This window comes from Epinephelus lanceolatus, chromosome 22 (genome assembly GCF_041903045.1).
Source record: "Epinephelus lanceolatus isolate andai-2023 chromosome 22, ASM4190304v1, whole genome shotgun sequence".
In the NCBI taxonomy this organism is placed as follows: Eukaryota; Metazoa; Chordata; class Actinopteri; order Perciformes; family Serranidae; genus Epinephelus; species Epinephelus lanceolatus.
In genome coordinates, this window is record NC_135755.1 from 3,769,762 (window position 1) to 3,792,500 (window position 22,739).

Genomic DNA, 22,739 nt, shown 5'->3' on the forward strand with positions numbered 1-22,739 from the left:
TTAATTCTCATTTAAAACAAACCTCACGGACTGCATTTTTTCATCTGCGTAATATTGTGAAAATTAGGCCTATCCTGACCCGAAAAGATGCAGAAAAATTGGTCCACGCTTTTGTTACCTCTAGGCTGGATTACTGTAACTCTCTATTATCAGGTAGCTCTAGTAAGTCCTTAAAAACTCTCCAGCTAATTCAGAATGCAGCAGCACGTGTACTAACAGGAACTAAGAAACGAGATCATATTTCTCCTGTTTTAGCTTCTCTGCACTGGCTCCCTGTAAAATCCAGAATTGAATTTAAAATCCTACTGTTAACTTATAAAGCTCTAAATGGTCAAGCTCCGTCATATCTTAGTGAGCTCATAGTGCCATATTATCCCACCAGAACACTGCGCTCTGAGAACGCAGGGTTACTTGTGGTCCCTAAAGTCTCCAAAAGTAGATCAGGAGCCAGAGCCTTCAGCTATCAGGCTCCTCTCCTGTGGAATCATCTTCCTGTTACGGTCCGGGAGGCAGACACCGTCTCCACATTTAAGACTAGACTTAAGACTTTCCTCTTTGATAAAGCTTATAGTTAGGGCTGGCTCAGGCTTGCCCTGTACCAGCCCCTAGTTAGGCTGACTTAGGCCTAGTCTGCCGGGGGACCTCCTATAATACACCGGGCACCAGTTTTAGCATTTCCAGACTTTGACTGGGTATAAATGTGTTCAGAGTGACTAAACTGTATCTGTGTGTATAGCCCTAACTATGAGAAATATATTTGTTTAAAAGGGAATAGGATAGCTAGGCTATTTCAGGATATAATACCAAGCAGAGAAACAGGAACAGTACCGTGTACTTATCCTTCAAATTGTTCCACTTCTTTTAGGCCTGCATGGCAGTCACCAGCAGGCCAGAAGTGGCAACAGATTCCCTAGGCAAAAGAAAGCAAAGACTATCACACTGCCACTTCACTAAGATATTAACCATAATGTTTGATCTGGTTCTAATCCTTCCCCTGACATACAGCCAATGCTATAAGCACTCAAAAGCAATACTCACTCCCATCCAGTCCTGGAGGAATTCCTCCTCCCCGTAAACAGCCTTTCATTGGCCCCCTGCCACTCAATGGGTGTCCGGATTTCATCAGTTGTCCCTTAATTAAATAGGGATACAATATTAGTTTTACTGCACAATAGCCATCATAACAAATATGACAACTCTGAAATAAAGACAATAACAAACAATTCGGTCAAAGTACAAAGACTGAACTGTGGTTCCATGTTAATGTTTGTGAAGCAAATTGAACAAACAAAGTAAGTTATGCACCTTTGCCATTAACAAAAACTATTCAACCAGGAACAAATAATATATCTTATATACTGAGACTGAATGTTGCCCATTAGACATTCCCCAAACGAATTACATGTCATATTTAACCACTACAGAGATATCAGCGCTGACACCGCTGTCATCTAGTGAGACCTCACATTCAAGTGGGTGCTATATTAAAACATCGACCACAGGTTTGAAGTTTAACCTACGCATGAAAACACTACATTTTGTGACAAAACAACAGTAAAATATCGGTAGTTGTGACTTACAATTGTGCGTCTTTCCCTCACTCACCATTTCCGATGATTGTTGTGAAATGCATGCTGGGATACCTGGCTGTCTGAAGTTGACACAAGTCTGCTCCAACGCATTCCCGGTAAAAGGGGCGTGTCGAGAACACATCCGGGCATTTGGACTGAACTTGGCTAGATGTGAACTTTGAATTGGAACAGCACTTGGGCTGTGACTGATGACGTGTCACAAGTCCACAAGAACACATAATAGGTTCGTTCGAGATGAGCCAGGCCTGCACAAATTCAATCACCAGCGATCGGCGCACAATGCATGCTGGTTAGTTTTGTGTTTGACTTCATCCCGACTTGCTCTGACATAAGCGGCGTTCATAGGGTCGGAAGTTCCGAGGTCCCGACCATTAACTCAGGGGAAAAGTGCTTTGAACACGTGGAATTTTTCGCTAGGAACATCGTACGGAAGTGTAGCAACCTGAGGACCCTGAGTTGACGTGGCATGATGTCACAGCAATGGCAGCCCCCTTCGCTACCGTTGAGTCAAATAATTTTTCTTAGGTAAAAAATGCATCTCAAAGACGTCTTTAAGCAAATTCTCCACTGCTACATGTAATTTGAACATTCCCTGTATAATTATACGTAGAATTAGTAATGTCACCGAGCGTCCAAGGTTCGCCTAGCTAATAAGCAATAAATGGACAGGAGTCGAGACAACGGGTTCAGCAGCCGCCGCTTCTCTCTTTATACTGAGCAGCACAGCAACACCTAATGGCACCATACATCAGCAAAACGTCTTTGACCTCTTCGTTTAGCCAAAAAGTCTAACAACGAGCGAAAACCTTCTTGAGGGCATGCATGTCAGTTTACGTCCAAGGTCCGATGTGAGGTGATGAACGCACTTTTTCCAGAAGTAGGGGCTTTTCACGTCAGGTCCTTGGAAACCTCCGAGCCCTATGAATGCAGCTATATTACAAAAGTGGACGGCGATAAAATCGCGAGAGTGAGGCGGCCGCAGTTTTTAGAGCCAGGTGCTGCAACTGCACGGTCTGGCTCTCACCTGATCTAACAGCTGATTGGTTCACATGTCAACTCAACAATATGACGTTTTAGATAAAGTATTCATTTTTGTTGAATTTCAAAGATCTAGATTTGATGTGTCTGATTTGAAGGTTTATTCTGTGACTGAAAACATGTTGTGTGACTGATGGTGAAGTTTAGTTGTCACAGACTGAATACATTCATCATAAACTATACAGAGTCTACTGTGTATTAACACTGGACTGTTTCATTATTGATGTAGCCTATTTAGCGTGTTGTCTTGTATCAAATATGAAGCTTACAGTCAGACACAGTGTATTCAGCCTGTGTAGCTGAGGGGACAGGTCAAACTGATATGATGCTGATTTACAGGAGAGTTCATGAACCATCAACAGAAACTACAGTTTAATAAATTAATCTATCATAATTAAAACAACTGGAGACTGAGAACAAACTGATATATGAGTCTGATTATATTTTAATAAATCACTATCATATCTGACAGGATGTGTGTGTGTCTGTGACTTCCTGTACAGACTGAAGGCTGCTGGAAACTGTCAGACCTCACCGCAGCTTTTTGTCACCGCCTCCTGCTGCGGCCGCCTGCTCTTGTCTACTCTCCAGGCGAGGTGCAGTTCATCTCCAACGAGCCTATTGCCATATGCTCCTCCCTCCCTCCACTCTGTTATTTCCTGTGCTGCAGTAATCCACCCATCGCTTTGCACACGGCACTATCTTGGGTGTTTGCCAGACGCTGTTCTCGAGATGAAGACAGAAAAGAAGGACGTGGTGGACTGTGTCCGTGTTGATCAACGACGGTGCTCAGGCTTCAGGTGAGAATGTCAAACTTAAATATGATTATTAGCTTTTGTATTTAAGTGTGTTTGAACTGTGTGATTGTGCTCTGGTGTTAAATAAAGCAGCGTATGTGCTGCAGTCCCTCTCTAATGTGTGGAGCCTGTGTATCTATAAAACCCTCCTGGCTCACACATGTTCCTCTTGTGTGTCGTTAGTTTCTGTCAAGTCACAATGTGTAGTTACAGGTCGATGAAGGAGGAAACAAGAGGCAGCTGCTCAAAAATGGCCGCGTGTCGTGTCAGCCATTAGGGCGGTCACACTGGGTTCAGGCCTCAGAGCTGCTCTAAGAAACAGGCTGTGAAATGACTGAGTGTGTGTCAGTCTGCAGTGATCACTGACACTGGTGTTAATTTACTCTCTGATAGAATAACACGAGGCACCTGAGTGAGGACCTCTTACACTGTTTATGTGACACATTCAGAGGAGTCTTATCAGCAGCTTTACTTTACACGCCATACACATTCTGTACAGTAGGTGGCGTATGCACCTTTAAGTTGTCTGACATCCACCGATGGCATAAGAGAGAGTGTTTGCGGTTAGCATCAGTCTGTGGGAGCTAACGTTACATGTCAACTGAGCTATGTCACGTAGCTACATTATATTTGGGCAACTTGTGGCTCTGATACTTTCTCTGTCAGCAGCAGGTGAGTGTGTGTGTGTGTGTTGTAATTCTGTGTGGCAAAGTTTACGGTTTGTCCGAAGCATTTGTTGTGCGTAAAAGTGTCCTCTGTATCGTCGTCCCGTTGACAGACGATGCTATTAAGCTAGCAGGCGGCACTGCCAGTAACGTTAGCTGCTACTAGCCGCGGCGGTGGCGTGTGTTTGTGTGAATAACAGCTGGTAGACGGATGCTACCGTCGTATATCGTCACTGCTCATCAGATAGAGTGTCTGTCAGTAAAATGCGGACCATTATACCTGCCACGGCGGGAGTTTGCTGATGTTGTTGTGACAGCCGTCGACATACCGCCGGATGCTAATGCTAGCTTACTAGCTAACAGAATCAAACACTTGTGTCGTGATCTACACTGAGAATCATTCAGCTGAACTCAAACAGGCAATAACGGGTCAACACTGCTTTTAATGTTATCTTTGTATATTTATTGATTTGGGACTATTGTGTCTGTGTTGTATTTTTATTACTGTCTATTTTTCTGTTTTTTAGATTCAGGCATGGTCCAGCAAATATCATTGTACCTTGTTCTATTCTCAGTATAAGACTGACCATAGAACATTATGTGGCTTAAAGGATCTGCTGATGTTAATCGACACATACTTGATCATGATAGTCCTCTCTGTACGTGTCCTGAGATGTGCATCACAATCACAGCCTCACACAAACATCTGCCAAACAGTTAATTTAAAACTTTGTGGGATTCATTACATATGTGATGTGTCTTTACGTTGAACTGTGACGATAAGGGACTGGGCAGCACAGGTGTCTCTGTTAATGCTTGTTTACAAAACTGTATTCAGATTATTGATGTGATATCAAGTGGACCTGTGAGCTGTCTGTGCTTTCCTACAGCCTGTGAGTTACACATAGAGTCACAAGTGTTGGCGTGTAGTGTGGAGCAGCTCACTGTGGGAACATATGATGCGCTCAGATTGACTTGTGATACTATCATCGATCATGTTTTACATCAAAGGTTAGAGACTTTCTCTCATCCGGAGGCGGCTCATGATTGGTCAGTTTTGTTGGGTAGAAAAGTCAATTGCCTCCATTTATGGGAACACACTCAGTGCCTGAAGAAGAAAACCTTGTTAACAAAAACAGTTGATGAGCACCGTCATGTTAGCTGTGACCTGTGAGAGGAGCTTTAGACTCTGTCAGTCAGCTGACACAAAGAGGTTGACTGTTAAACTGACTTCATGTTACACCTCTGTGGTGGGACGAGGCCTTCTGTTTACACTGTAGAGACCTTAAGAGATGGAATCACATTTTGACCCTGGATGTTAATTTCTTTTATTGTTTTCCAGACTCTTCTGTGGTACACGTGCACCCTGGAGATGATGTCACTCTGAGATGTGAGGCTGGTGATGGCTATATCTCAGCTGTAGAGTGGACCAGACCTGACCTGGAGCCACCACAGTACATCCTCTTTTACAGAGATGGACACTTCGACACAGCCTTCCAGCATCCATCCTTTACAGGCAGGGTGGAGCTGGTGGACAGAGAGCTGAAGGACGGAGACGTGTCTTTAACTCTGAAGAATGTGACCAGCAGAGACTCTGGAACATACGAGTGTCGAGTTAGATCAGATGGATTTACACGTACAAAGAGAGCCATCATTAAGACTGATCCAATCAGAGTCATCTACCTGGAGGTTACAGGTGAGTGTGTGGAGCTCAGTGTGTGTGTCTGTGTATCAGGTTGGAGCTGCAGTTTATTCCTGAGAGTCAAACATCAGAAATACACAAGACAAATGAAGGCTGTTCAACTAATCACACATTTACTGACTCTGATTTATTTAATCTGCAGATTCAGAGAAGGAAAACTACATAGGTGGAAACACAGAGAGTGAACACCCCGTAAATGGACCCCCCTCTCATGGACACGTTGGACTGGGAGGTGTTGCAGTGCTTCTTGTAGCTGCTGCAGTGTCTGTTGCTGTCTGGAGATATAAACGACGTACAGACCAAAGATCAGAACAGTCTGCTGCTGATGATGAAGCAGGAACCGATCAGCTCATGTGTACCTCTGCTGTTTGAGACTGTTCCTCAGGTCTGCGCCTTCGGACCAAGGACACAACAAAGACTGCACCTGGAGCCACAGCTCTTTCCAGCCTTCATCTGCCGACTAACGAAAGCAGCACACCACAAAGTGACTCTTTCTTCCATCCACTCGAGGAAAGTAGCCTCGAACATCTTGACCATGTCTGGCCTTAAAAACTTGGCAGGACAAGCTCGAGCTCACTTCTCTCACTGAACAACAGACAGTGGGAGAGGGGAAAAAGGGAAAGAAGGAGAAACTGTAAAACTTATTTATTTATTGTAAAATTGGTTGAGATTATTAAGTTGTGAAACACAAAACTCATTCAAGCTGTTGTTACACTTTATTTTTTCTAAAATGAATGACTTTATTTTAAGATGCAATTTTTCAAAAGCTTTAATTTATTTTCTCACTTTTATTTTTAAACACATATCTGTAGAGTTCGATGTTAAGTGACAATAAATATTGTTGAAATGTTTATGAATCATGTTTTCTTTATGATTTGACAGTCAGACGTTGATACAACTACTAGGCTACTTCAGTATATCGCACTAAATCATGTTCCACATTATGATGATCCGGACCTTTTGCGTAAGGTAATTTTCTCTAACTGGACCTCTTTGAATGTAGTTGAATACCCCTGGTATAGTGTTTAATGTTGATTTCTTTATGTCTGTTTCATATGTTGTGTTTTTATGGCTGCAGTAAATAAGTTCACTCCTCCATAAAGCACTGCCTTATATACAGTGAATGCAAATATGATATTAAACATTATTTAATCTTTCATCTTTGGTGGCTGTTTTACATCTGCTGTTACAATAGAGACATTTCAGTCAAAGGCACTGATACTTCAAAGACACTTAACTCAGATACAAATACAGTTTCTTGTGAAAAATATATTCAGATAAAAGCAAAGCCAAAGTTAAAATATACTTTTAAAGCAGTAAAAACCTGGAATAAGCAGCCGTCACAGAGATGAAGAGACAATACAAACTCAGCAGCTGCAGTTTATAAAAGTACTGCCAGTTGCACCAACTGGTCTTAAGCCTGGTCTTAAGCTAAGTCGGTCGTAACTTGGCGTTCTAAGTCCGACCTTATAGTTACGGCGGTTGCACCAACAGGGCTTAAGCCTTCTTCTCACTAAGACCGGGCGTAAATCTTACGTCTAGTCAAGAGCAGGTGTAAGGTCATTACCAAGCTGCGCTCATGCGCTCTAGAGCGCAGAGAGCGCAACTTGATTATGGCACACCTCATCCACCGTCTGTATACGAGCGGGCATTTAGACGGGAGAGGGTAATTAGGGACAGAAGCAATTGGACATAGCCTACAGTCCCTGACAAAAGTCTTGTCACTTATCCAAGTTGTAGGAACAACAAATAATAACTTGACTTGTAGTTGATCAATTGGAATCAGAAATGGCTTATATGAAAGGCAAAGGCCTCTAGATTATGCTTATTATAACAAAATAAAGTTGTGCATCATTCACTGAGTTTTATCATTTAATTAGGACAGAAAGGTCAGATCTTGCTTGGACAAAAGTCTTGTCGCATACAAAAATAATGTACTGTAGAAATGATACTTTATTTTGAATACACAAACATGCTCCAATAACATCAGAACATAAAGTCATGGTGCCTTGGGAAAAAGAATTAATATCATGTATGACTCCCATGAGCTTGGAGGACTGCATCCATACGTCTCGGCAATGACTCAAATAACTTATTGATGAGGTCATCCGGAATGGAAAAGAAAGCAGTCTTGCAGGACTCCCAGAGTTCATCAAGATTCTTTGGTTTCATCTTCCAAGCCTCCTGCTTCATCTTACCCCAGACATGCTCAATAATGTTCATGTCTGGTGATTGGGCTGGCCAATCCTGGAGCACCTTGACCTTCTTCACTTTCAGGAACTTTGATGTGGAGGCTGAAGTATGAGAAGGAGCACCATCCTGCTGAAGAATTTGCCCTCTCTTGTGGTTTGGAATGTAATGGGCGGCGAGAACCTCTTGATACTTCAGGCTGTTGATGTTGCCATCCACTCTGCAGGTCTCTCGCACACCCCCATACTGGATGTAACCCCAAACCATGATTTTTCCTCCACCAAACTTGACTGTTTTCTGGGTGAATCTTGGGTCCATGCGGGTTCCAACAGGTCTTCTGCAGTATTTGCGGCGATTGGGATGCAGTTCAATGGATGATTCATCAGAAAAATCAACCTTCTGCCACTTTTCCACTGTCCATCCTTTCTGCACGCTGTGGGCCTTGGCAAATGCAACACGATTCTTTTGTTGTCTTCTGTTTAATGCTGGTTTGTGAGCAGTAATTCGGCCATGGAGACCATTGCGTGAGAGAATTCGACAAACTGTTCTGGTAGATACAGGGGTTTCTGGTGACCAGTTCTGATGTAGCTCTGCTGCAGTTGAAAAAGGGCTGGCCCTGGACTGCCGAAGCAACAAACGGTCCTCTCTAACAGTTGTGTTACGGGGTCTGCCTGACGTGGGCTTGTCATGAACGTCACCAGTTTCTTCAAATCTTTTTTTTATCCTCTCCACTTGACGTTTGGATACACTGAGGATGTCTGCCACCTCAGCAGCAGACTTGGTCTTCAGGCTCTTGATGATCAGCACTTTGGTCTGTGGTTGAATCTTTGGCATGTTGTCAGCGGTCAGGTTGCACTTCACATGAAGGTCTGGTGTGCTGGGGTTCTTTTTATACACACCTGGGAATGTGTTAATTACAGTATTTGTCACAGGTGGAGCTCTAATCTGTGATTGGTTGAATCGTTTAAAGACACGACAAGACTTTTGTCCAAGCAAAATCTGACCTTTCTGTCCTAATTAAATGATAAAACTCAATGAATGACACACAACTTTATTTTGGTGTAATAAGCATAATCTAAAGACCTTTGCCTTTCATATAAGCCATTTCTGATCCCAATTGATCAACTACAAGTCAGGTTATTATTTGTTGTTCCTACAACTAGGATAAGCGACAAGACTTTTGTCAGGGACTGTATATAATGACGAGGAGCTGATTGAGAGGTTTCAATTCAGTAGGAGAGATCAGTTTGAACTTATTGAAGAGCTGTCACTGGATTTACAGTTTGTGTTGGGCTGCAACGCAGCACTACCACCGGCCTTCCCACCAGGCAGGGTAATCCTCCCCAAATACGTCAACAATGATGTCACTGTAAATTGAGGTTTTTGGGGAGGACCCCCGCCAGTTGGATGATTTTTTTTGGAGGAGATGTATTTTTTGCTTTGCTGAGGAGATCTTTCCACTTCTTCCTCATGTCAGCCTCTGTATAAAGGCAGACAGAGTGTGAACACGTGTTGATGTGCCCCGTTATCTCTGCCCATACCGACTGTTTTTTCTTATTTGTGATACGTCTCTGTGCTCGCTGTACAGCTTGATTCATTTTCTAATTTCAGTGTCAGTAAAGTTTTTTGTTGATCCTTCATGTTTTCTTCAAATCTTAAACTGTAAATAAACTGTCAACACAGATGAGAGGGGCTGTCAACTGTCAATTGTCATCTGTCAAGCACACAGTGTGATTCAGCGGTGCGTCATTTAACGTCACCGTGCTCCTCTAGGCAGGCTGCGAGGGGCATTCCGGGGGCATTCACATGGACGCGCACAGCTAAAACCAGCGTAGCTAAGACCAAGCGTAAGCCCTGTTGGTGCAACCAGCGTAAGTCCACTCCTTAAGATTGGTCTTAATAAAGACCATTTTAGGAGTTACGACCAGACGTAGTAAAGACCAGTTGGTGCAACTGGCCCCTGAAGTACAAGTTAGATCTCACTGAACACTTTAAAGGGCCAGTGTGTAAAATGGGTTGAAAACCGTTGAAAACAGTGACATCAGTGGTCAAATTCTAGATTGCAGGGCTCACTCGCTCACCCCTCCCATCGGGTAAATGACGGTGGCCTCGTAGGGACAAAAAGCCTTGCGCAGACACGAGTTTTTCAGGAGTAGGTCTATCTAGCGACGAGGTGAATGTTTATTTGGAAATCTAAACCATGTTACGATATTGTAATGAATCCCTCACGAGCAGGAGACCAGAGGAGCGTTCGGGAAAAAGGCCCGTTTACACTCCAGTAACACTCCAGGGAGTAAAAGACTCCGTCCCAAACTCTGATTCTTCTAGCGTAACAGACACACTTCATAACTTTACACACATACTCGTTTACCATACTAAGTGGGGACCCCCTCCCCTCTCTGCTCCGCCAATCTCCAGCCTGCACACTGACTGACAGCGTAGCCTGTAAACAGAGCTCAGCTGTTTATTTAGCCTAGCAATATCTCTGGACTATAGTAGCTGCAATGGACGACTTTGAACGCGATTTTGAAGAGTTTCTTGAAGCGGACACAGACCCAGAGCCATACCTGTTTGAGCCGGAGCATACAGATGAGGAACTCCATGTGTTTGATGCTTAGCGGGTGAGAAGAGAGGCAGAATGCACAGAATGGGATTCGGTGCTACTGCTGCCATCGTTGGGGAGATATATCATCAGGAGGAAAAGCGCCGCAGAGAGTGCATCACGAGGACTGAAGTTGCGTCTTCTTTTCCTCGCAGATGACGGTTTGGGTTCATTCTCTCCTGTTGCGTGGTAAGTGTGGTCCATTCGCAAACTTTATAACTAAAAAAACTTTTCACTACTCTCTACCGACGAACTACTAACACTCTCTGCTGTTTCCTTCTCCTTCTTCCTTCCTTCTGCTGTCTTCGTTGGTTCATTTTGTACACGCGAAACACGTTCTCTGGCTGGCTGGATTGTCCGCTCGGTCTGCTGTACATACATGGCGGCGCAAGATGGCGACCTCTCTAAAGCAAGGCCCTTGATATATATATATATAAAAGCATAATTATGAGGCTACGAAAACCAAACAAATTTTATTTTATAGCGATTATACACTTATATAAACATATTAATGGGTAGAATATTCAGATTCAGATTCAGATTTGACAATAAACCATGCCAAATATTACACACTGGCCCTTTAAACTGTGTTATTATTGTAATTATTTGTCTATTTACCGTATGGGAAAGTCAAATGCCTCCCTTAAGCCTGAATTATGGTCCTGCGGCGTACCTACGACGTACCTAAGACGTACCTACGTCGTTGCCATGACGCCGTTGTGAACCCTTTGAACTTCTCCGTCACTCCATTTCGTCGTGATGCAATTCACTGCCAGAGCGGTAGTTGGCTGCGTTCCTTTCCTGAATGGTTATCGTCGTCTCTAGTTGATTCTTTGTTTAGCTTCCGGCTTTTCCGGTCACAGAGAAATGAACGCGGAGCACGGACAGACGGCTCCGTCCGTATCCGTATTGAACGTTGAGCATAAATGGGCCTTAATACTGCAACATCTACAGTACAGGCCAAAAGTTTGGACACACCTTCTCATTCAATGCGTTTTCTTTATTTTCATGACTATTTACATTGTAGATTCTCACTGAAGGCATCAAAACTATGAATGAACACGTGGAGTTATGTACTTAACAAAAAAAGGTGAAATAACTGAAAACATGTTTTATATTCTAGTTTCTTCAAAATAGCCACCCTTTGCTCTGATTACTGCTTTGCACACTCTTGGCATTCTCTCCATGAGCTTCAAGAGGTAGTCACCTGAAATGGTTTCCACTTCACAGGTGTGCCTTATCAGGGTTAATTAGTGGAATTTCTTGCTTTATCAATGGGGTTGGGACCATCAGTTGTGTTGTGCAGAAGTCAGGTTAATACACAGCCGACAGCCCTATTGGACAACTGTTAAAATTCATATTATGGCAAGAACCAATCAGCTAACTAAAGAAAAACGAGTGGCCATCATTACTTTAAGAAATGAAGGTCAGTCAGTCCGGAAAATTGCAAAAACTTTAAATGTGTCCCCAAGTGGAGTCGCAAAAACCATCAAGCGCTACAACGAAACTGGCACACATGAGGACCGACCCAGGAAAGGAAGACCAAGAGTCACCTCTGCTTCTGAGGATAAGTTCATCCGAGTCACCAGCCTCAGAAATCACAAGTTAACAGCAGCTCAGATCAGAGACCAGATGAATGCCACACAGAGTTCTAGCAGCAGACCCATCTCTAGAACAACTGTTAAGAGGAGACTGCGCCAATCAGGCCTTCATGGTCAAATAGCTGCTAGGAAACCACTGCTAAGGAGAGGCAACAAGCAGAAGAGATTTGTTTGGGCCAAGAAACACAAGGAATGGACATTAGACCAGTGGAAATCTGTGCTTTGGTCTGATGAGTCCAAATTTGAGATCTTTGGTTCCAACCGCCGTGTCTTTGTGAGACGCAGAAAAGGTGAACATATGGATTCCACATGCCTGGTTCCCACTGTGAAGCATGGAGGAGGAGGTGTGATGGTGTGGGGGTGTTTTGCTGGTGACACTGTTGGGGATTTATTCAAAATTGAAGGCACACTGAACCAGCATGGCTACCACAGCATCCTGCAGCGACATGCCATCCCATCCGGTTTGTGTTTAGTTGGACCATCATTTATTTTTCAACAGGACAATGACCCCAAACACACCTCCAGGCTGTGTAAGGGCTATTTGACCAAGAAGGAGAGTGATGGAGTGCTGCGGCAGATGACCTGGCCTCCACAGTCACCGGACCTGAAACCAATCGAGATGGTTTGGGGTGAGCTGGACCGCAGAGTGAAGGCAAAGGGGCCAACAAGTGCTAAACACCTCTGGGAACTCCTTCAAGACTGTTGGAAAACCATTTCAGGTGACTACCTCTTGAAGCTCATGGAGAGAATGCCAAGAGTGTGCAAAGCAGTAATCAGAGCAAAGGGTGGCTATTTTGAAGAAACTAGAATATAAAACATGTTTTCAGTTATTTCACCCTTTTTTGTTAAGTACATAACTCCACATGTGTTCATTCATAGTTTTGATGCCTTCAGTGAGAATCTACAATGTAAATAGTCATGAAAATAAAGAAAACGCATTGAATGAGAAGGTGTGTCCAAACTTTTGGCCTGTACTGTATATCAGACTGTACATGTGGTGGCAGCTCTGCTTTAGTGTCTGTGAGTGAGATGCTTCAGAGAGCAAGTTCCTGAGTGTCTACAGGCCTGCAGTGCCCCCTCCTGGCTGATGTGGGAACCTTGCTGGGATGGATCTACAGTACATCAGGTGTGATAAACAAACACACTGTCATTTCACCATCTGCCAATATGTATGCTGGTAGAAGACGGCTCAGGCCACGACAACACCAACCAGTTAGTCATTCAAAGTATGTGGTGAATAATAAATAATATGTTTAATGTTCACTCAAGTCAAGCTTCATCGTGTTCTCCTAATGTATATGCTGTGAAATATCAAAGACCTGCATCTGTATGAATAGCTGTGTACCTTAATTCCTGGAAGGCCACGTTTGTTTTTTGGTGTAATGAAGGAATGTCCCGCCCTCCTTTGCCTGTGATTGGCTAATAGTTCATTGATTGGATTGGCCACGGTTAGGGTAGATTGTAAGGGTAACCAATCAGAGGCGGAGTAAGGGGCGGGGCATTCCTTCACCGCCACAGGTAAAGCATACCTGCTAGAATTTTCTCCACAGTTCCAGACAGTTCCTCACCTCCACATTAAATGGCCGTGTGTCGGATCCGTCGTCTCGCCCTGGTCTTTGTATTCATGATCTGTGACGTCTGCTGTCGCGGTAAGTTTGCTGTGTTAATTAATGGTTAATTAAGGCCAGTTCACGTTACACGATTTTCACAGTACGCGTCGCGGAGACTGTCTAGATCTTTTGAGTGTTCGTACCTGGCGACGTGTGTTTCTGTCATCGGGAGTCTCACCAGCTCCGTCACGACCTGTGTGTGTACACCATAAGATTTCTCCACCGAGCCCTCGCCGACAGAGCCCCAGATAAACTGAACTCCCGGGCCTGGGTCCAAACACAACGCGCTCCCCGTGATCCTGTGGACGCCGCCATTGTTGTTGTTGCTTGCCGGCTTGTCAGTGTTGCCAGATCCAGAAACGAGCCCAAAAGAAGCGACGGATATATATGTATAGAGAGAGAAAGAAAGGCGCTTAGAGAGCAAGCCCAAATAAGCAACTTCACTTTAGAAACAAGCCGAAAATTTGTACTCGACTTTACAAAAAAAGGGCCCAAAGTCGGGGCTAATCATGGGGCTAACAAGGAGACCTGGCAACCCTGCACATTTCTTCCGTCCTCCTGCGTGCTGACGTAATGTGTTTTAGCTATTGTAGCTTATGAATTTTTGCAGTTTTTATTGTTGTCATTGTTTCTATGTCTGCCTTTTTTTTTTAAATTTTATTTGTGTCTATATAGACCATACTGGTCTGAAATAAAATAAAGTATAAGTATAATTCAGTTGCAGATATCTACAACGTCATTTTGACTATCTGAAACTCAATTCAAGATATCTAGAAAGGACCATGTAGATATCTTCAGCTGATGATAATTAAAGATATCCTGAACTTGGACCACTTGCCCGTCACTGAGATCCAATTCTCCCATCACAGCCGTCACTTTGACCAGTAGAAACTAGGGATGTAACGATATGGAAAATTTGATATCTCGATTATAGTGACCAAATTATCACGGTAAATGATAATATTGCCATATTTTTTTTAAGTTCTGTAAAATGTCAGAAAAATAGATACATTGAAATAACTTCACTAAACCTTGTAACTTCCTTATCATACCAAAATGTTAACAGCCAACATCTTATATTAAATCTTATATTAAAATGAAACTTTCACATTAAAGGGGCAAGGGATTGGCACAGCAACAGAAAATTTTATTTTAAATTAACAAAATATGTAAACACATTACAGGAGCAAAGCTTATTTGTCTGGTGCATTTCAACAGTCAGCAAAATATGTAAACAATTTATATATTAATTATTTATTCATTAGCACGAGAGGAAAAATATATATAAAACAAAACAATGCAAGAGTAGAACAAAAGACATACAGTATATAGAATAGATATCACAAATGTGTAGGAGAAAACAAAAAACCCTAAGGGCAATGGTCATCATTACACAGAATAATTCACACATTAGAAGTGTGCATGTGAGAGGAGTGCCTGTATGAGAAAAGGAGTGCATGCTCTCGGTCAAAGGTTAACACGGCAGCGTTTTATGTTGTTTCCTTGAGTTTATGTCGAGAAAGCATAATACGGCTATTAGCTACTCAGTTAGTGTTAACGAAAACGGAAAGCCTAGTCGCCGTTTAGGAGGACAGATACGACTCAAATGTCCCGTATACGTCGAGAGTTACACATTGTGACAATCTTAGTAAAACCGAAGTCCCTCACACAATAACTGACGTTTGCATAGCATAACTTGCATTGGCTGTAAAGCTGTGGATGACGGTCACGGAGATGAGCCAGCAGATTTGTAGTGTTGCTACCCTTCGCAGCAACTTTCTTTCTGCACACGCAGCGCCTGCAGAGGCACTTTGTCAACCCGCTGAGTTAACGTTACTGTCATTAGCATCAAGCTAGCAAACAATGGTACATCCTCACGGTCGGACATAAAGTAATAACATTAACAAATAGCTGCGGGGCTTTTACTCACCACAACTGCAGAGGCTCCCAGCTTCATTTGAAACAGACTACATTATAGACGGTCCGTTATTTATTAATCCCTCTGTGTGTTTATATATTTACTTTTTATCCGCTCCATTGTCTTTGTAAAGTTAACATATCGCACCGTCATTTCAAACGCAACACTTGTTTCAAATTAAAAGCCCCTTATAACCTCGGCTAAGAGAATCCCTCCATTTTCTAAATAGGCTTTTATTCTGAAACATTTGTCAGAACTTCCTGTGGAAGATACAGTAGCTTGATAGTTTACATATGGCACTTCAAATGTAGCTCCTGCCATCTGCTGACGCTTTTAGGTGACTACAACAACATGTCGGCTGGCACATATTTTTATACAGTCTATCCAAACGGAGAGCCGGGGCTAGCTGGGAAGCTAGCAGAGGCTAACTGGCTGTGCTTCCCTCCGGTCATGCTGCGGCTAACGCTCCGCTAGCCGCTCCCAGCTAGCTCCGGTTTGTTATTCAGGTTAAAGTGTGAAGAAGCAGCGGGTCTGTGGGGCAGCTGAGTGAAGTGGAGCCTGAGGAGGAAGCACCGGTTAGCCCCGGTTTCACTACAGGCAGATTCACTCGCTACAGGGGCGAGGAAATAAAACCTGAACAGCCAATCAGAGTGATCTCTCTCACCGACAAGCTCCGCCGCCGATTCAACATGCTCAATCGGCTGAAAAGCCACTGACGGTGCGAGACGCACTGCAAAAACTAGGGCGACAGACGCTCACCGACGGCCTGACTTTGGTTGACGGCCAACCGTCGGCTTGGTGTGTCAGGGCCTTAAGCCATTAAATGTTAAAACATCTTGCCATAGGCGACTTGTTCATAGGCTTGTTCACACACGAGGACTTGTCGTGGCAGACTGTCGGCTGACTCACCTCCGACCCAAGGTGGCTCTCAAGATCCTCTGTGACGTCAAAATCGCGGTCAAAATCGTGTAATGTGAACTAGACCAGTTACCATGGTGATTTTGTAATAAGTGAACCGGCAAAATGTGTTTGGTAGATTTTACATATTTGGTAACCTTGAATTTAAGGCTGCACATAACAAAAAAATGTTTTAGTTATTTAATATAATGATTTTTTTCCCCCCGATTATTCTAACCACTAATTTATTGATTTGATTTTTTTTCTTGCTTCATTAGACGATTTAACAAAAACAGAAAAAATTGTCTCATTAATATTTAAATATTTTATTCAGTCGTCGTGTCTCTACTATTAACAACGACAAGGACAAATGCAACGACAAGGAGAAGAAGAATTGTCAGATAGTTAGTTTGATAGTTTCCATCTTTCTGCTCTGTTATTTTTATTAACATATGTTTTTTTTTTGTGTGTGTGTATGTGTGTGTTTTTCAGGTCAGGTGTTCAGCCCTCACCTTGGACAGAATATCACTCTGACATGTCAAGTTTCCAACAGTGCCACCATCGTAGCTGTATGGTGGGCCAGACGAGACCTGAAGTCAGAATATGTCTTCTATTACCGGGATGGGCAGTCTGATACCGACATCCAGCATCCATCCTTCCAATGCAGGGTGGTGTTGGCGGAGGATGAGCTGAAGGATGGCAACCTGTCCGTGGTCCTGATGAATGTGAACAGCAGCGACTATGGAGAATACACCTGTGGCTTTAAGGAGCGCAAAGAGGGAACAGTTGTTAAGAATGAGTTCACCTGCAACATCACACTGATAAAACCAGGTTGGTTGGTGCTGTTATTGATGTGATTGTTCGTCTTGATGGTGGTGGTGGTGGTGGTGGTGGTGATGATGATGGTGGTGGTGATGATGATGGTGGTGGTGATGATGATGATGATGATGATGATGTGATCTTTGAGATGTGTCAGAGGGGCACAGACAAGAATTCAGACCTTCTTGTTGCTTCAAGAGCAGCTGAATAGCAACAGTATGATCTCTGATCTCTTTAGTCTTTTCTGTCAGAGAAGAGTGTGTGTGTGTGTGTGTGTGTGTGTGTGTGTGTGTGTGTGTGTGTGTGTGTGGAGAGACCTCCTGTTTAAACTCTCTGTACTTTACAGATGGAAACACTTTTTGACTCTGGATGGTTATTATTGTTTTTCAGACCAACATGTGACAGTGCACCCTGGAGATGACGTCACTCTGAGATGTGAGGCTGGTGATGTCTCCATCAGAGCTGTAGAGTGGACCAGACCTGACCTGGAGCCACAATACGTCCTCTTATACAGACACAAACGCTCAGATCCAACCCAACAGCATCCATCCTTTACAGGCAGGGTGGAGCTGGTGGACAGAGAGCTGAAGGACGGAGACGTGTCTTTAATTCTGAAGAATGTGACCAGCAGAGACTCTGGAAGATACGAGTGTCGAGTTGATGCAGGTGGATCAAGACGTAGAAAGAGAGCCATCATTAAGACTGATCCAATCAGAGTCATCTACCTGGAGGTTACAGGTGAGTGTGTGGAGCTCAGTGTGTGTGTCTGTGTATCAGGTTGGAGCTGCAGTTTATTCCTGAGAGTCAAACATCAGAAATACACAAGACAAATGAAGGCTGTTCAACTAATCACACATTTACTGACTCTGATTTATTTAATCTGCAGGTGCAGAGAAGGAAAACTACATGGGTGGAAACTTCCCTCATGGACACGTTGGACTGGGAGGTGTTGCAGTGCTTCTTGTAGCTGCTGCAGTGTCTGTTGCTGTCTGGAGATATAAACGACGTACAGACCAAAGATCAGAACAGTCTGCTGCTGCTGATGAAGCAGGAAACCATCAGCCCATGCTTACCTCTGCTGTTTGAGACTGTTCCTCAGGTCTGCGCCTTCGGACCAAGGACACAACAAAGACTGCACCTGGAGCCACAGCTCTTTCCAGCCTTCATCTGCCAACTAACGAATGTAGCACACCACAAAGTGACTCTTTCTTCCATCCACTCGAGGAAAGTAGCCTCGAACATCTTGACCATGTCTGGCCTTAAAAACTTGGCAGGACAAGCTCGAGCTCACTTCTCTCACTGAACAACAAACAGTGGGAGAGGGGAAAAAGGGAAAGAAGGAGAAACTGTAGAACTTATTTATTAAGTTGTGAAACACAAAACTCATTCAAGCTGTTGTTACACTTTATTTTTTCTAAAATGAATGACTTTATTTTAAGATGCAATTTTTCAAAAACTCTATTTTCTCACTTTTATTTTTAAATGTATATCTGTATAGTTCAATATTAAGTGACAATAAATATTGTTGAAATGTTTATGAATCGTGTTTTCTTTATATGATTTCAGACATTGATACAACTACTAGGCTACTTCAGTATATCGCACTAAATCATGTTCCACATTATGATGATCCGGACCTTTGCGTAAGGTAATTTTCTCTAACTGGACCTTTTTGAATGTAGTTGAATACCCCTGGTATAGTGTTTAATGTTGATTTCTTCATGTCTGTTTCATATGTTGTGTTTTTATGGCTGCAGTAAATAAGTTCACTCCTCCATAAAGCACTGCCTTATCATATACAGTGAATGCAAATATATTAAACATTGTTTAATCTTTCATCTTTGGTGGCTGTTTTACACCTGCTGTTACAATAGAGACATTTCACTCAAAGGCACTGATACTTCAAAGACACTTAACTCAGATACAAATACAGTTTCTTGTGAAAAATATATTCAGATAAAAGCAAAGCCAAAGTTAAAATATACTTTTAAAGCAGTAAAAACCTGGAATAAGCAGCCGTCACAGAGATGAAGAGACAATACAAACTCAGCAGCTGCAGTTTATAAAAGTACTGAAGTGCAAGTTAGATCCCACTGAACACTTTATGCTGTATTATTACTGTAATTATCTGTGTATTTACTGTATGGGAAAGTCAAATGCCTCCCTTATATGGGACTGGCAGGATCAGTGGGGCTCCCCGTGGTACATACCCTCGGGGGGCCAAGCGGTGTGGCTCGTCTGTCACTGCACTGGTTCTTGATGTGTTGCTCCAGCTCCTCCTTACTGATGTCTAGCTTCCCGCTCCTCATCCAGCAACTGTCGGGCATACTTGTAGGGATCTCTGAAGAAGCCGGCTCTTTACTTCCTCCTCCTCCTGATTCTCTCAACTCTCCGCAGCCTGCCAAGGCTTCATTTGAGTTCATCCCACAGCTCCTTCAGGCCACCTTTCTCCTCAGATGCAGCTTTCTGACGGTGCTGACGCCTGGCTGTGATTAGCTGCTCGATCTCCTTCTCTCTCCTTCCTTTCCTTGGGGCTGTGGGCTCCTACTCCTACTAGTTCCTACTGACTTCACCAAACCTCTGTCTGCACTCTTCAAAGATGATCTCCCCAAAGATGTTGAGCTTGTTCTCGACACTTCCTCGCAATGCCAGCTCCAACAGCTGGCTCAAGGCAACGTCAAGGTTCTGCCATGCTACCCGATCATTTGCTTTAGGCCACTTGATCTTGTTCTGGTGGGATAATAGGGCACTATGAGCTCTCTAAGATATGACGGAGCTTGACCATTTAGAGCTTTATAAGTTAACAGTAGGATTTTAAATTCAGTTCTGGATTTTACAGGGAGCCAGTGCAGAGAAGCTAAAACAGGAGAAATATGATCTTGTTTCTTAGTTCCTGTTAGTACACGTGCTGCTGCATTCTGAATTAGCTGGTTTCATTAGTCTTTTGCATCCCTTGATTGTACTCAAATACTCAAATGGGAATGACTGGCCCATAGACAATTCAAATGTTCTTCTGAAAATGGCTGTCATTTCTTCTCTAAGTTGTGCTTCGGACCAGTCAGATGTAAAGGAGATCTTTCCAATAAGGCCATCTTGTGCCAGTTTTGATCTTGAGTCTCCTCTGGGAATGCGGAACGTTGACGCTAAAGACAAAGGCAAGCACACAACATCCTTGTATTGTGTTTGCAGGCCTTGTTTTTTTCTCACAAAACATGAGTGTGTAGAATGTCTTTGAGGAACTGATGGAAGGGAAACCTGAAATCAATGAAAACCAGAGATTTAACATTAACATTTAGATTTAATATTTAGATTTAGATTTAATATTTAGATTTAGGTTTAGCATTTAGATTTAACATTTAGATTTAGGTTTAGCATTTAGATTTAACATTTAGATTTAGGTTTAGCATTTAGATTTAACATTTAATATTTAGATTTAACATTTAGATTTAGAGTTAATATTTAGATTTAACATTTAGATTTAGATTTAACATTTAGATTTAGATTTAATATTTAGATTTAACATTTAGATTTAGATTTAATATTTAGATTTAACATTTAGATTTAGATTTAACATTTAGATTTTGATTTAATATTTAGATTTAACATTTAGATTTAGATTTAGATTTAATATTTACATTTAACATCTAGATTTAGATTTAATATTTAGATTTAACTACTTAATATATCTCCATGTTAAATGTTAAAAAATTCGCACCATTTTTTTAAACACTGTTTGAAGCTAAATGTGGCAAAATGTTGCTGTTATTTTCAGTGTGAGCAACTTTACAAATGGCACCCCATAGCAGTTATCTGTGAAAGTGGGAGGCGGGAGCGGCTTGCTATTCAATGAATCAAACCCATTCAAGTCATTGACCACTGCAGCAGTATTTCTCCAGCCTAGCTATGAAATGCTAAAATGGGTTTTTAACGCTGCAGCCTGTGCACGACAGGAGCTGTGGGCGAGAAATGCAGACGGTTTACTGCTTTTCTTCTGCTAACACCGTTCAGTTGTATTGTTACTGAGCCAACATCCAATGGAAAGCTTGCCATAATGAGCAACAAATGGGATGCCTCGCATGAGCAATGTCTCGCACAACAATTCTGAGTCGTCATAATTACGCTTGAGATATCTTTAACTTCCATTCTGCCTAATCGAAACTGAATTACAGATATCTGTAATTGTGATTTAGGATGTGTGACGAGTCGAGTGTCGTTTTCAGTGACGTCATTGCTGATATCTGAATTACAGATATCTCTAACTGTCGTTTTGACTGGTCAGAATGAAGATGTAGATATCTATAATGTTAATTCCGGATAGTCAAGCTTATCCATTTAATGTTAGAACGGCTTGCCATAACAAGTCCAGGGGGTGGAGATTTGAATTCAGCCTATGACTGCAAGAAGCGCAAGTCATGTACCACATGAGGCTCCTCCCTCCTCCTCTTCCCTCTGCTGCGTCCATTTTGATTGTGAAAGTTTGTGGCAGTGACGGGGTGCTCAACAGCCGCCATGACTGAACTGATGGAGGACAAGAAGGACGTGGTGGACTGTGTCCGTGTTGATCAACGACGGTGCTCAGGCTTCAGGTGAGAATGTCAAACTTAAATATGATTATTAGCTTTTGTATTTAAGTGTGTTTGAACTGTGTGATTGTGCTCTGGTGTTAAATAAAGCAGCGTATGTGCTGCAGTCCCTCTCTAATGTGTGGAGCCTGTGTATCTATAAAACCCTCCTGGCTCACACATGTTCCTCTTGTGTGTCGTTAGTTTCTGTCAAGTCACAATGTGTAGTTACAGGTCGATGAAGGAGGAAACAAGAGGCAGCTGCTCGGTTCATGAAATGGCCGCGTGTCGTGTCAGCCATTAGGGCGGTCACACTGGGTTCAGGCCTCAGAGCTGCTCTAAGAAACAGGCTGTGACATGACTGAGTGTGTGTCAGTCTGCAGTGATCACTGACACTGGTGTTAATTTACTCTCTGATAGAATAACACGAGGCACCTGTGTGAGGACCTCTTACACTGTTTATGTGACACATTCAAACAGCTTGTCCTTTACACGCCATACACATTCTGTACAGTAGGTGGCGTATGCACCATCCATCGATGACATAAGAGAGAGTGTTTCCGGTCCAGCGGTTAGAGTGTTGCAGCTAGCAGTGTGAGTTACATGTCAACTGAAGTATGTCTCATAGCTACATTACATTTGGGCAACTTGTTGCTCTGATATCTACATGGATACTGTGTCTGTCAGCAGCAGCAGGTGAGTGTGTGTGTGTGGTAATTCTGTGTGGCAAAGTTTACGGTTTGTCC

General features: G+C 42.8%; 1 protein-coding gene and 2 long non-coding RNA genes across 3 annotated transcripts in view; all 3 read left to right on the forward strand.

Annotated features, from left to right (window-relative positions):
- The first annotated feature begins 3,272 nt into the window (after positions 1 to 3,272).
- LOC144458285 (uncharacterized) lies at positions 3,273 to 6,645 on the forward strand. Its single transcript, XR_013488549.1, has 3 exons — positions 3,273 to 3,430; positions 5,435 to 5,788; positions 5,937 to 6,645. It is a non-coding gene; the product is annotated as an uncharacterized LOC144458285 (long non-coding RNA).
- A 7,052-nt stretch (positions 6,646 to 13,697) lies between these two features.
- LOC117245929 (uncharacterized) overlaps positions 13,698 to 22,739 on the forward strand; it is a 41,535-nt gene continuing 32,493 nt past the window's right edge. Inside the window, exons 1-4 of the mRNA XM_078164733.1 lie at positions 13,698 to 13,836; positions 17,105 to 17,443; positions 17,822 to 18,169; positions 18,318 to 18,515. Coding sequence (XP_078020859.1) covers positions 13,767 to 13,836; positions 17,105 to 17,443; positions 17,822 to 18,169; positions 18,318 to 18,515 — 955 coding nt within the window. The 5' untranslated portion in view covers positions 13,698 to 13,766. The remainder of the gene's footprint in view (positions 13,837 to 17,104; positions 17,444 to 17,821; positions 18,170 to 18,317; positions 18,516 to 22,739) is intronic.
- The window catches only part of LOC144459745 (uncharacterized), a 1,154-nt gene continuing 1,110 nt past the window's right edge, over positions 22,696 to 22,739 (forward strand). Inside the window, exon 1 of the long non-coding RNA XR_013488553.1 lies at positions 22,696 to 22,739. This exon is cut by the window's right edge and continues 908 nt beyond it. This is a non-coding gene — a long non-coding RNA (uncharacterized LOC144459745).